The 13,654-nt window shown below is 52.2% G+C and overlaps 1 protein-coding gene across 2 annotated transcripts; it reads left to right on the top strand.

Moving 5' to 3' along the window:
* Positions 1 to 4,509: 4,509 nt before the first annotated feature.
* GRP (gastrin releasing peptide) lies at positions 4,510 to 8,568 on the top strand. 2 transcript variants are annotated; one of them, XM_054054600.1, is made up of 4 exons: positions 4,510 to 4,649; positions 5,157 to 5,407; positions 6,748 to 6,845; positions 8,182 to 8,568. In XM_054054600.1, exons 1-3 carry the CDS (start codon positions 4,514 to 4,516, stop codon positions 6,802 to 6,804), a joined length of 444 nt encoding a protein of 147 aa, XP_053910575.1. In that variant the 5' UTR covers positions 4,510 to 4,513; the 3' UTR covers positions 6,805 to 6,845; positions 8,182 to 8,568. The 2 variants fall into 2 exon arrangements, with proteins under 2 accessions (XP_053910575.1, XP_053910576.1); XM_054054601.1 differs by lacking the exon at positions 6,748 to 6,845.
* The last annotated feature ends 5,086 nt before the right edge of the window (positions 8,569 to 13,654 follow it).

The following is a 13,654-nucleotide window of genomic DNA, read 5'->3' as shown; positions in this document are numbered from 1 at the left end:
GAAGACAGGCTGAGAGTTGGGGTTGTCCAGCCTGGAGAAGAGAAGGCTGGGGGAGAGACTTTAGAGCAGCTTCCAGTACCTGAAGGGGGCTGATAAGATGTAGAGGGACTTTTACCAGGGTCTGTAGTGGTAGGACAAGGGGCGGTGGTGGCTTTAAAGCCAAGGAAGGCAGGTTTAGATGGGACGTAAGGAAGAAATGTTTTCCTGTAAGGAGGGGTGGAGGCCCTGGCCCAGGTTGCCCAGAAAAGTGCTGAGCACCCCGTCCCTGGAGGTGTTCAAGGCCAGGTTGGATGGGGCTCTGAGCCCCCTGATGCAGTGGGAGATGTAGAACTGGATGCACAAGCAGTGTCTAATATCTTAAACTCAGCCTTATTAAATAAATGTTTATTATTCCATATTATTCAGTCTCTGTAAAGTTGTGGAGCTCTCTGAAAAATGCCGTTGGTTCCTCAGGGAACTGTTACCGCAGTCAATTTTCTGTTGTTTGCAGAAGGCCTGCCCCGGCTGCGGGGCGGAAGCGCTGGAGCTCAGTCTATTCAGCATCTTCAACATTTACAAAGTATTCCTTGGCGGTCGCACCCGTTATTACATCTGCGATATGCTCAAGCCATTGTTTATTCTCTGTCGCTAACATCAGGATCACCACAAAGACAATAATGAAAGGCACACCATTTGTCTTTTATCCCCTTTTATTTCCACCCAACTGCCTGCTGACAGAACAATCACAGTTGTCTGAGAGGTAAAGGAAGCAGATTAGTGTGTGTAATTGTGGTAAGGGTGTTTAACACCCATGTTTTCCTGCTGTGGAGCACAAGAGCTCATTTTGCCCCAGGATAGGTGAGTAGAGAGGTGTTTTAAAATGGAGAGAGCTGTTTCTTGATGTTCAAACATGGGTTTGTGTTATGGGATTCGATCTGTAAGAAAGAGAGGTGTCTCGAAGGAATCGGTTGTAGTGATAACACATGTTCCTTGTACCCCGATCCCTCCCTGCTGCTGAGAGGAGACTATTCATCCATGGGGAGCCTCCATCCTATTGTGTCCCTGCCCCTCCTGGCCTTTGGCACACTCTCCGGCCCCAAGGCTCTCCACACGGGCGGGTACCACTGCTCCAGCATCCCCACTGTGCACACGCTCTGCCACTGCAGGGAAAGGGGGGGGTCGGCTCTTGTCGGGGGGTTGGCTTGTCTGTCATTCTAAGAGGATGAGGAAGGTCCTAAGAATGTCTCAATGGATGTTTTGATCCCAAAAGCCACCCAAAGTCAGCAGGCAGCAGAAAGCCCCGGCTCTATCTCACAGGTAAGTCAGGCAGAGTTTGTGATGTGTTTGGCATGTTTTATACATAATGTGATATATTCAGGGAAAAGCACAAGCTGGGCAGCCTTGGCTGCTGCGGAAAACCACCAGCCTGCCCCTCGCGCTCCGTGCAGACCCGTCGGGCAGCCTGCTGGGCGCTCAGAGCTTCAGGTCCATTGTTGCAGGCATCAGCTCTGCATGTGCTTGAGCCCAGAGACACGTGCGAGTTGTGGGAATAAAGATCTTTCCAGGGGCTGTCCTGTTGCAGGCAGGAAGGACAAACTCCCATGGAACGCAATGAAGAGAGCAGACTCTCACGATGGCTATCAGAATGAAAGCAAAGGTAGACCTCGAAGGGATAAAGATGTCGGGTTGCTTCAGGGCAGGAAAATGAGTTTTTTCCTTTGCCAGAAACTCCTCATGCTGAGTTTTTGTTGGTGGTTTGCTTCAAATAACCTGGCTTGATTGTTTGAAGGAGCTAAACAGATTTTTGCATTGTTTTATGACAAAACCCTGAAAATGTCTGTTTCTTGGCAAAATATATCCCTCTGCTGAAAAAGCTAATTGTAATTAAGCAGAAAATTCAACCCCAAACTTGATTAGCTCTCTGAATCCTTGCTTTTCCCTGTGACTTTAACCACCTAAGAGGCAATCCAATTTAAACTTTCAGTGAGTCCACAATACAAGGTAGAAAACCGGGAGCATTTAAGGAACGATTTCAAATTAAAGTAGGTCGAGGCAGCATACCCTGAGATTTGATGTGAAGGCGGAGCCTTTAACCTACGAAATGTATGTAGCTTATGTACAAAACAGCAGAAAGGTTTATTTGTGGTAAAAGAGACTGAGGATGACTGGGCAAGGAGTAACTGAGTAGGAATTTGGCCTTTGGCATTGTTTGCCAAGGCTTTCCACTGGCATAACTGTTCTATCTGGTTGTACAAGACTTATGGACCAGAGGCTTCCATACAAGGACAGGCTGAGAGAGTTGGGATTGTTCAGCCTGGAGAAGAGAAGGCTCCGAGGAGACCTTAGAGTGACCTTTCAGTACCTGAAGGGGCTACGAGAAAGCTGAGGAGGGACTTTTTACAAAGGCCTGGAGTGATAGGACGAGGGGCAATGGGTATAAACTGGAGAGGGGCAGATTTAGACTGGACATAAAGAGGAATTTCTCCACTATGAGAAAGTCAGGAAAGACAAATATTTTGCTTTGATTTATTTTTTCTCTGTAAGTGGGCAGGTCCCTAAATTTTCAGTTTCCTGTCTTGAAAGGCACTGAGCGATCAGCATTTCTCAGGGCCGGCAATGCTGCACTCGATCAGGTGTCGCCCAGCAAGGAGCACACGCTGTCTGTGGAGGCACCGCAGGCTGCGCAGCGCAAGTCCCAATTGAGGCATGAGAACAGCATTGTAAATTGAACAAGAATGCATAATTAATAACCAAAATAAAAGAATGAATCACATGAATCTGTAAAAGAAGATGCAATAAACCAAGCCTAAACAAGGGAACAATTTAGCTTGTACAGCAGAGTACACAATGACTTCGAAAGGGATCGTACTCTACACTTTGCCCACTAATGGTGTTGATTCACATCCCCAGCGGTTTCCGTGGTGTACGGTTCAACTCCAGCCGTGCGGGTTGGGGGGGAGAATCTGGCAGGCTCCTTACTGTCCCTTGACCGTGTGTCCCGCTTCCTGACAGAGTTCGCTAGGCAGCACCGCACTGGCTTCACATGACAGCATCACTGTTCCATGCTTCTCCTCCAGGACAAGCGGCGTATCGCGACTCGCTGTCCCTCTGCTGCTCCCTCGCCTTCCCACCAGTGGAACCACCAACACACCAGGAGCTGAGTGTGAGTGAGTGCTCCTCCGCTCCTTGGCCTTTGCGGTCATATGTGCTTTCCTTCGGTGATTCACTCGTCTGTTCCTCCCCACCGCCTCCTCGGGATAGAAGCCTCCTCACCCATTCACCATTACAACATCGGCTGCTTCCAGTGGCCTTGGTGTGCTGGGAAGCTGACAGGGTCTCTGCAAGGAAAAGAGAAAGCCCTGTAAATCCGAGTCACGTTGCTGTCACCTGTGACAGGAAATGTAGGTGGGAGTAGAAACCAAAGGAAACTCTTTGCACAAGATCTTCTATTTCAGTAAGCTTTGAGTGACGTTGTCCTTTGAGTTTGGTCATTTACTACTTTATACCAGTACCACTGCCAAAATACAACCGGTCAGATTGTGCTCAAGTCCTCAGCACGGGAAGGACATGGAGATACCGGAGGGATGGAGCACCTTCTGTACAAGGGCAGGATAGGAGAGTTGGGGTTGTTCAGCCTGGAGAAGAGTGTGGGGAGACCTTAGAGCAGCTTCCAGTACTGAAAGAGGCTCCAGGAGAGCTGGGGAGAGGCTCTTGATCAGGGAGTGCAGGGTTGGGATGAGGGAAACGGTTTGAAGCTGCAAGAGAGGAGATTGAAATGAGATCTTAGGAAGAAATGTTTTGCTGTGAGGGTGGGGAGGCCCTGACCCAGGGTACCCAGAGAAGTGCTGAACACCCCATCCCTGGAGGTGTTCTGGGCCAGGTTGGATGGGGCTTGGAGCCCCTGATCCAGTGGGAGGTGTCCCTGCCCATGGAACTGGATGGGCTTTGAGGTCCCTTCCACCACAAACCATTCCATGGTTCTATGATAGCAGAGCTACAGCCGAGTCCCCCCGGCCCAGGGACCCTTCTCACGAAGTAAAGCTGAATGTGGGCACACACAGTCGGGCAAAGCCTCGCACGCTGCCGGCCCCGCTCGCCCCCTTCTCCTGCAGCCGCTTTATCTCCCGGGCACAGCCACCGGGGCACTCGAAGCACCCGTGGAGGGAATCTTGGAGAAAGCAAACGGGGAGAAGTTTCTGCTGTTTTGGACGCAATGGAGGAATCGGCGCCGAGGGAGGCGTCACCTCTTCCCTCCAGAGGTACCGGAGCGGCTGGGACCGACGGCCCGAGGTGGGACCCAACGGGCAGGCGCGGGAGCCAGAGCGGGGGGCCGGGGGGTGCTTGGCCCGGGGGCGGGCGGGGGTCAGGGCTGCTGGGGCTGCGGGGCTACCGGGGTGGAGGTCGGGGGTGAAGCGGGGCTGGGGTGCGGCCGGGAGCGCGGGGCCGGTGGCGGGGGGCTCGGGGCGGGGCGCGGGGCGGCGCGGGGGCGGCGCGGGGTATAAGTGCCGCGGCGGCGGGGCCGGTGCCGGGTGCGATGGGCGCGGGGGGCGCGGGGCGGGCGCTGCTGGCGCTGGCGCTGCTGGCGGCGAGGGGCGGCGCGGCTCCGCTCCAGCCCGACGGCTCCGCCGCGCTCGGCAAGCTCTACCCCCGCGGCAGCCACTGGGCCGTGGGTAAGTCACCGCCTGCGGCCCCGCAGACCTCGTCCCGCACCCCCTGTCCCTGTCCCGGACCCCTTGTCCCGATCCCTCACCTCTTGTCCCGGTCCCACACCCCCGATCCCGCAGCCCCGGTCTCCCGCACCCCGTGTCCCGCAGCCCCGGTCCCCCGCACCTCTTGTCCCCGCTCCCAGCTGATTCCAGAGAATCTTACCGGGCGCCTCTCCGGGGAAAACGCTCGCTTATTGCTGCCCTCGACACCGTTTTCCCTGACAGTGTCGCGCAGGAGATGGGATTAATTTTGTGTGTGACAAAATCTCTGCTCTCAGTTGGGCTCCAACTTCAACATCATCTAACCCGTCCCTTTTTCCCCCTTCCCATCTTTCCCCCCCTTCCCTTTCCCGTTTTCTTTTGTCCCCCCATCCCTTTCCCTTCTTCTTTTCCCTCTGTCAGTCAGAACTTCCAGCTGATGCCCGGACAACCATACCTGCGGGGTTTTGGTTAATCTCTTTGTTCCCGCAGGACATTTAATGGGGAAGAAGAGCACTGGAGATTTCCCTTATGTTTATGAAGAAGAAAACAAGACCCCGTTTCCAGCACTGCCTGAAAATCCCAACCAGCCTGAAGACTCTGTGCCGTGGGAAGAAGTCTCCAAGTACTTGCTGCGGCTGCTGGAAGGGAGCGGAAGGAGGGATGCTCGTTTTTCCAAAGGAGGGCTCCCCTGGTATGCCAGGAACACCTGGGAGACAGATGACAGCAGCAGCTGGAAAGGTGTAAGTAAGAGAAAACCTGTCAAAACATTCCACCTATTCCAATTTCATTTTACAGTAGCAAATCAGTGCGTGGATTGTCCGAACAGCAGCAGCAACGCACCTCATGCCTAGGCAGTCGGGGGGGAAGGCTCTGCTCTTTGCAGCTGGGCACTCCCAGGCTGTATTTTTTATTAATTCATTTGCTGCTGGGTGTAACCTCAGCAGATTTTAGTGGCTGGATTCCCTTGGAGTTGCTTGGTCACTCCATTCTCTCTTTTTCCATCACTGCATGCACAAGCAATCACATCAGCCCCAGGTTCTGGATTAACCCAGCACAAACAGGGAGGTGTGAAACCCAGCCGGGAATCTGGAGGAATTGTGTGCCTGGGACCCACTGCTTCGTCCCTGCATTTACTGTACAACAGATTCGCCCCTCTTATCTTGGAAAATCCTATGAAGTAATAACTTTGGAGGTTATTAGTGAGGTTCTGCAGACAGTAGTCAGGATCTAAATGACAAAATGTGAACTGCAGAACTGACCAGAAACCTCCTTTCTCCGTAACACATCAGATGCCACTGCAGAATTCCTCTGGGTGACACTGAAGTGGAATAAAAAGAGCAAAACACCCACTGAAAGGCAGTAATGGGAAGATTTTTTCCTTCCCCTAGTCTACTGTAATATGGTAGAGTTAGTATTCCTGGGCTAAATTCAGCCCTGTCTCCCTCCTGCAAGTGAAGTCACCCACTTGAATATGGGTAAAAATCACCCATTGTATTGAGCCATGATTTAAGTCTCTTACGTGGGTTTCTCTCTGGCCATGGCTTTATGACAGTGATGCTTATTCTGTGATTGATGCTATCTAAGATCAAACCTATTTATCTTAGTGGGCAGCTTTGGATCAAATTAGGTTAATTCCATTATGCCCTGTAAAGAGGAAAATACTTCTCCAAGTATCTGGTAATAAATCGCGCTTACAAAGATGAAAGTTGCTTCCAGGAAGCTGAATCGTGTCCCTATGGGTGTGCTTTTACCCTAAAATTAGTACCCACGTTTTTGTGGTCAGACATTGAACATAGAACCATAGAATGAACCTAGACATGGAATAATGAGATTATTACCTTAATATCCAGATTTCTGCAATGTTTGGTAAAAAAATAACATCTTTCTTGTGACTAAGATATATAACAACTCGTAGAACATCATTTTTGTCATAGAATATTTGGTTTTAAGCATCCAGCAGTTACTTTGTCTCCACCTTACAGTAAAACCTAACCACCTTGTAGTTCCTAACCTGTGCGTTCCTTGTTTTGGCCTTGATCGTGTGAGCCTGAATCAGAGCCATTGCCTTCTTTTACCTTAGGATTGGGAAGTAAAAACCAAGGACCTGAAAGTTCAGCTATTTCTATTTTCGAGATGAAGACCTGAAGATCAAAAGGGCTGTACTTTACATTTTAGAAGGTTGTGATTGTTTCCTAAGCATTTAAATCATGGTAATTGTTCTTTCTAATAAAAGAGGCTTTGTTTATTTATAAAGGCATACGTAGGAAATTAGGTCGTGCATGCAGGCAGTGATGCGAGAGTAGAGATGACTTTTGGGTTTGTTTTTTCTGGATGTCAGGGGTTCATGAGTTCTGGTTAGACAGCACCTTCGTTTACAGTGCTGCTGTAATGAAGGGGTCCGCACACAGGAGCGAGGAGTGTCGCTGCTTGCCCAGGTGGAGGAAGGCTGGAGAGAGTGAGCTGACGATGCAATGCCTGGGAGATGTTTGTACTCGATGTTAAATACATTTCCAGCCATGTTGTGTGTGAGTTTGCCATGGAAAGGGATTCTAGGAGCAGGCAGACCCCAGATTTACGGTGGGTTGCTGTTTACTGTGCAGTGGGCTGTTGGACTGAGGGACCAAGGTCAGTTGTGAATCATAGAATAGTTTGGGTTGGAAAGGACCTTAAAGATCATGTAGCCCCACTTCTCCAGCCTGTCCAGGTCCCTCTGGATGCCTTTCTGTCCTTCGGGTGTGGCAACCGCACTGCTCAGCTTGGTGTCATTGTCATGAACCCCACTGTCAGCTGGTGGAAGAGGTGTCCAGGGCCCTGTCCCACTACAGGGCTGCCCAGGAGTCCGTCTGTGTGTGCAGCCCTGTGCTCCCGGCTGCTGCACCTAAAGCGCAGACAGGCTGCGTTGGGAAGAAACATGCTACAAGGGCTTTGCCTCACCGGCTTTTTAGATTCAGCTGATTTAATGAAACATCTGAATTTCAATGTGAAGGTCAGGAGTCACTGTCCCCAAAGCTAACTGCTGCAGGAGCGAATACAGATACGTGCTTCAGGTACCTCAGTTCGAGGTCTCCAGATCCTTCAGTGCATTTGTTGGTGGTGCCTCTGAGTTGTTTTCTTCTGTTTTCAGTTCATACCAGGCAAATGAAGAGCTTGCCTGTTCTGTGAATAAATTAGAATAGTTCAGAATGAGAAGGGAAATCTCTCCTGCAATCTGTAAAAAGTACTGTGTAAAAGTAAGTTGGGTAATAAGCTTTAAATTGTTTCTGTGCCTTGGCTTGTTGGCGCTAATGAGACACTATACAAATGAGAAGGCAGGCATAGTGGTGGGGGAGAGTGGCTTTACCCGTGCTTCGGCGCTCAGTTACGACGTTAACCAAGACAAACGAGGTCTGGTTTGGAAAGATGATGAGGAATGTGTTTGTTCTGTGAGTATACAGAGCAGATACATATTGGGCTGATTAACTTAGCACAGGGCTTTTTTCAGGACCGCTCTATTATATTTTTCTCTCTTTATTAGATGATGGACTATCTGCTTCAAGTTGTGAATATGAAAGAGAGCACTCCCAGCTGAAAGAAGGTCTCTGAATCTCCAAGAAGTGGAATACTTTCCGTAAGAGACTCTATTTCGCAAGCACTCAATTGTATCAGATAATCAACAAGGTCTCTTTTCTGTAAACAAGATTTCCTCTGTGTAAATTCCCTAGGTTCACGTATTCGTGTGTGTTGCAGCAGTGACTAAACTCTCTTCTTCATTGTCAAGGTTGTGTTTCCTCACTCGAGAGGCTTTGATATCTATAATTGTCACGGAAGGGTCTTCCAATTAATTGTACGAGTTGCCTATCTAATCAGATCACCTTTTAGTTCGAAGCTATGTGGCATCACATTCGCAATAAATAGTACTAATAAAGGGGCTGAGGTTATGCTTTTATTTGAGTCGATGAAATGGCAGTTGGCTGTGCCAGAGTGAGTAGCAGACAACAGGGTGATTGATTTCCCACTGCAGCTCAGCTCCTGGTTGCACCGTTTCCTGCTCTGTGGTGGTTTTTCCAAGAGAGGGAAGCTGACCCTGCCTTCCCACGGTACTGACAGGCCGAGGCCAGAGCGCAGCGTGGGCTTGCACACGCAGGAGATCTGCTGACAGATGCTCTGCCTCCTTCATGGACGGGGAGGTGATGCGGCAGCTCAGCACGTTCCCACCACACGCTCCTCACCATGCGGTAGCAGGTCGGTGCTGTTATGCGTCCGTGGGGGACTGAAGGAAGACTGTTGCCTCCCAGGAGAATGAGCTCGTGACACCCCAGCCAGCACATGGCACCATCGGAGGCCCAGGTGAGGAGATGATGTCCTACCACCTCTCCTCAAAGGAGAGCACTGACAGACCAGGCTGTAAGGAGGACATCCGTCCACCCACAGCTCGGTGCAGAGCAGGAGAAGTGGGTCTGGAGAAAGAGGTAGCACTGCTCAGCACTGGTGAGGCCACTGCTGTGTAAGCTCTGAGCATCCCAGTACGAGAGGGACATGGGTGGATCGGACAAAGTGCAACAAAGGTCACAAAAGGTGATTGAGGGGCTGGAGCGCTTCTCCTGTGAGGAAAGGCTGCAGGAGGTCAGCCTGGAGAAGAGAGGGCCAGGCTCTTCCCAGGGACACCCAGGATGAGGCAATGGGCACTAGATGGAACACAGGAGGTTCCCTCTGAACATCGGGAAACACTTTTTCCCTGCAAGGGTGACTGCACAGCGGCACTGGCTGCCCGGAGAGGGGGGTGCCTCCGACCTTAGAGATACTCAAACCCTGCTTGGATGTGGTTCTGGACAACAGCACTGTGTCTGAGCAGGGCCTGGGCACGGTGACCTCCCGAGGTCCTTTCCTGCCTCACCCACCCGGTGAAAGGCAAGAGAGAAATCAGTCAAATGAGTGTTATCGCACATAGTAACTGCAGTTGTGCAGATCAGAACCATCCTTCCCCACCTCCACACCCCCGGGTTTGGGACCATCGCACCCCACGAGCGGGGCCGCTGCAGTTCCTGTCGTTCACCGGCAGGCGGCGCCCTCGCCTCAGCAGTGGGACCGGCCGGGAGGGATTCCCCCCCCCCCCCGCTCTGCTGAGACCCCTCCCGCAGCCCCGCGGCCCCTTCTGGGGTCCTCAGCACGGGAGGGACATGGAGGCTCTGGAGCGAGGCCAGAGGAGGCCACGGAGATGATCCGAGGGCTGGAGAACCTCCTGTAGAAGGGCAGGCTGAGAGCTGGGGCTGTTCAGTCCGGAGAAGAGAAGGCTGCGGGGAGAGCTTATATGGTTTCAGTTGGAAGAGACCTCGAAGCCCATCCAGTTCCATGTGCAGGGACACTTCCCACTTGATCGGGGGCTCATCCAGCCCAGTCTTGAACACTTCCAGGGGTGGGGCAGCTTTATTCCCGGAGGAGCAGTGAGCTGAGGCCGGGGCTGGTTAATGCCCATCCTCTCATCCAGCCCTGCAGGGCGTCTCTGAGAAAACCGGAGGGGGGAAAGGCACTGCTCCCTTCTGTATCATAGAATCGCAGAGTGGTTTGGGCTGGAAGGGACTCAAAGCCCATCCAGTTCCACCCCTGCCATGGGCAGGGAGGCCTCCCCCTGGGTTAGTGTGCTCAAGGCAAAAACTTCAGTTGTGAGCTCTTCATCCAAATCTCTGGTGCCTCCATTTAAACCCCCTCCCTCCCGCTTTGCCCTTCAGCTGCTTCTCTGCACAGACCCAAACATTCTGGAGCTGCTTCACAGCTCCTGTGGGGCAGAACCGGCATATGACAGAGGGTGAGTGCCAGATTGCGCATCCCGCGCTGGCGGAACACAGTGATGCTCAGCGAGAGGGGACACAATTCGTTCCAGCAGAAAGCAGTAATGCTGCCGGGGCCGGCACCCCGGCCTGTGCAGCACTGCGTTCTGCTCACTTCTGCGTGTTTTACTCCTCGTTCTCTGCCATGTCAGGGTTTATACATGGGTCCTTTCTGGCTGACAAACTCCTGATAAAGCCACAGGGTTTGTAACCCGTGGCATCAGGGAGACGGGAAGATGCTGACTGCAGAGAACAAACCTGAGTTCTGGGATCCTCAGCATAAGAAGGAGATGGAGAAGTTGGAACAGGTCAGAGGCTACAAGGGTGATGTGAGGGCTGGAGCACCTCCCATACCAGGACAGGCCGAGAGGGTTGGGATTGTTCAGCCTGGAGAAGAGAAGGCTCCGAGGAGACCTTAGAGCAGCTTCCAGTGCTGAAGGGGCTACAGGAAAGCTGGAGAGGGGCTGTTTACAAAGGCCTGGAGTGACAGGATGAGGGGCAGGTTTAGACTGGGCATAAGGAGGAATTTCTTCACGATGAGAGGGGTGAGGCCCTGGCCCAGGCTGCCCAGAGCAGTGGTGGCTGCCCCATCCCTGGAGGTGTCCAAAGCCAGGCTGGATGGGGCTTGGAGCCTCCTGATCCAGTGGGAGGTGTCCCTGCCCGTGGCAGGGGGTGGAACTGATGGGCTTTGAGGGTCCTTCCAACCCAAACCATTCTATGAAGTCTAAGAAGCATTTACAGCTTCACCTGCCAAAGCCTGCATCCTTCCACAAGCAGCAGCTGCCGACAGCATCCTACACACCTCCTGAGGAGATGTGGCCACTGACAAACTCTGTCCCATGCATCCCCCTCTCCCAGAAGGCAGCACAATATTTGCTGGCTGCAGTTGTCTCATTGCAAAGGAGCAAATCTCTTAATATTGTCGCTGGTGATCTTTTATTGGCATTATTCCGCCTTAGAACTTCAGATGCTGCAAAGAAGTCAAACATAGGCACTAAAAATGCTGTCTTGCTAAGACAGTTTAAGCAAAAGGAGAGCTAGAAAAGGCCAGGCTAATAGCCTTAGCAACGTTAGAGTAAAGAAGTGGTTAAGGATCTAGATGATTTAATCCAGTTTTAAGAAAAGGTTTTACAGTGAGCAATTAGATGCTGTTTAAGGAATTAATCACTAATGGGTCATTAACTCTGACTGCTATTGTACAGTTAACAAGCCGAGGCAGGATTATTAGACTCAGCACCCAATTAAGAAGGAGAAGATATTTACAACAAAATGAACAAATGAGCTTTTAAAACGGAATGGGACCATTTGAAAGAAAGCATAGGAACACGGAAAACTAGACAGGGTCCAAGCAAGATACGAGTTTGCGAATGCCTCAGTGCCTTTGCTTGTTTGGGAAATATTTACCTCTCTGTGCCCCCTGATGTTTCGCTTGTTAAAATATTGATTTTTAGCAATACACTCATAGCTTTCCTTGAAGGACCTGACTGCACAGAGATTATCCGTTACAGGGTTCACTTGTACAGCGTATGACAAAAGACCTGATTAATCTGGCACTAAAAGAACAGTCGTCATGGCTTTCAGTTTTTGTTCGCAGGTGTTGGATCAGGAGCTTAAGAACAGCGACTGGGTGTCTTCAGCTGCTGCCTCTGCTGCCCTGGCACTGCGTTTTAGCCACTGTTGGTCTTCCACTGCCTCAAAGAACCAATCGGCAGCGCTGGCTGCAGCGCTGCTCGGAGTCAGGGGCACCTCTCCAGGGGTTTTACAGGACACAGAAGGACTGGGGCGGCAGGGAGGGACGGCAGTGGTGTCCAGGTGTGGAAGAGCACCCCTGAGATCTCTGGGAGATGGGACGAGCGAGAGATGTGGGCAGCAGCGCTCTCCTGCAGGAAGGTTTGCGGTGTCGGAGTCACAGCTGGACTGCAGCTGGGTAAGGGCAAGAGGCATGTCCCTCCTTGGTTCCCCGTGTTACTGACACAGCCCGAGGTGTGCAGGAGCTTCTGGAGCACACCGAGACCTCCTTGCCTCGTAGCCACCCGCGGCGATGGGCCTTCCTGCAAGCCCAGCATCCTTGGTGATGCAAAGCTCACCCGTGAAAGGACCACTGGAGTTAGACCTAAAAACCTAAAACCAATACAGGTTTTGCTTTCCCGCCCCTAGAAGTTGGCTCGCTGGAAGCTAGCAAGATAACATGGTCCCAGCAGCGACAGCACGTTGTTTTCCAGCAGCACGGTACGTTCTTTGCTGGGGAAGCAGGAGGCCGTGTGCTGGGGACGCTGGGCACCACCATGGAGACGCATGCGGTGGCACTGAGGTCCAGAGCCCGAGCGGGGCTACATCGCCCCGGATTCAGCAGGGAGCACCCGCTGGGCCTCCCTGGATCCCCACGGCTCTGGCACGGGAAGCCTGGGCACAGCATGTGCTCCGGTCCCCAAAGGCAGGATGCATCCGCAGGGAGGCCGGGGGGGAGAGGAAAAGGCATTTCAAAATCGAGGAATTCCCATTATTATCTGTAAAAGCAGCTCTCCAGACAATAGAGGGGGGCTGCTGCGGAGCAGGCTGTGAAGGGATGTTTAGAAACTGCAGTCTAAGGTTAAAAAGCTCTCTGAAGTGAAGCTGAACAAAGCTGACATACTTGTTTCTGACAGGACTCTTAAAAGATACGCACAGATTGTGAAAATATAATTAGATGCCAGCCTTTGTCTGGCCACAACGAGTGGGAAATGGTGAAAGGAGAGGTCTCCCAGTCCGCATTGAATCATCCCCAGGACACAATGAGGGCGCTTGTGCATCCTTCTCTCTTCCCTAATGAGAAATGTTAATTGCCACAACCTCCAGAGTGTGTGGAGCACCCCGTGCCCAGCGGAGGAGAAGGGGTGTTTCATTACAGCTTCTCAGCCCCATTACAGGCAGTAACGGAGATAATGGAAAATAAAGATGCCGCAGTTTGAGTTTCGGCAGCGTGGTGGTGGGCACCGGGGGGGAGAGGTACAGCCCAGCACCGTGCCAGCTGCACCGGGCAGGATGCGCCCAGCGGGCCCTGCCAACAGCTCCAGGCACGCAGTCGGGTGCCCAACACCCTGCCAGCTCCCCCCCGTGTCCCCCCAGGCAGGGGATGTGGGGCACAGGCCCTGCAGCACCCTCAGGGCCCCTTCCCTGAGCAGGCAGCAAGGGCAGGGGATCAGC

Source organism: Cuculus canorus, chromosome Z (assembly GCF_017976375.1).
Source record: "Cuculus canorus isolate bCucCan1 chromosome Z, bCucCan1.pri, whole genome shotgun sequence".
NCBI lineage: Eukaryota > Metazoa > Chordata > Aves > Cuculiformes > Cuculidae > Cuculus > Cuculus canorus.
Note: the sequence above shows the minus strand (reverse complement) of the source record. Positions and strands in the feature narration are given on the sequence as shown.

Excerpts from the sequence above, each read along its gene's own strand:
- GRP (XM_054054600.1), top strand. The coding sequence starts at position 4,514 with ATGGGCGCGGGGGGCGCGGGGCGGGCGCTGCTGGCGCTGGCGCTGCTG. Across the intron at positions 4,650-5,156 it reads CGGCAGCCACTGGGCCGTGG|GACATTTAATGGGGAAGAAG; the intron begins GTAAGTCACCGC and ends TTGTTCCCGCAG. Across the intron at positions 5,408-6,747 it reads ACAGCAGCAGCTGGAAAGGT|GATTGGGAAGTAAAAACCAA; the intron begins GTAAGTAAGAGA and ends CTTTTACCTTAG.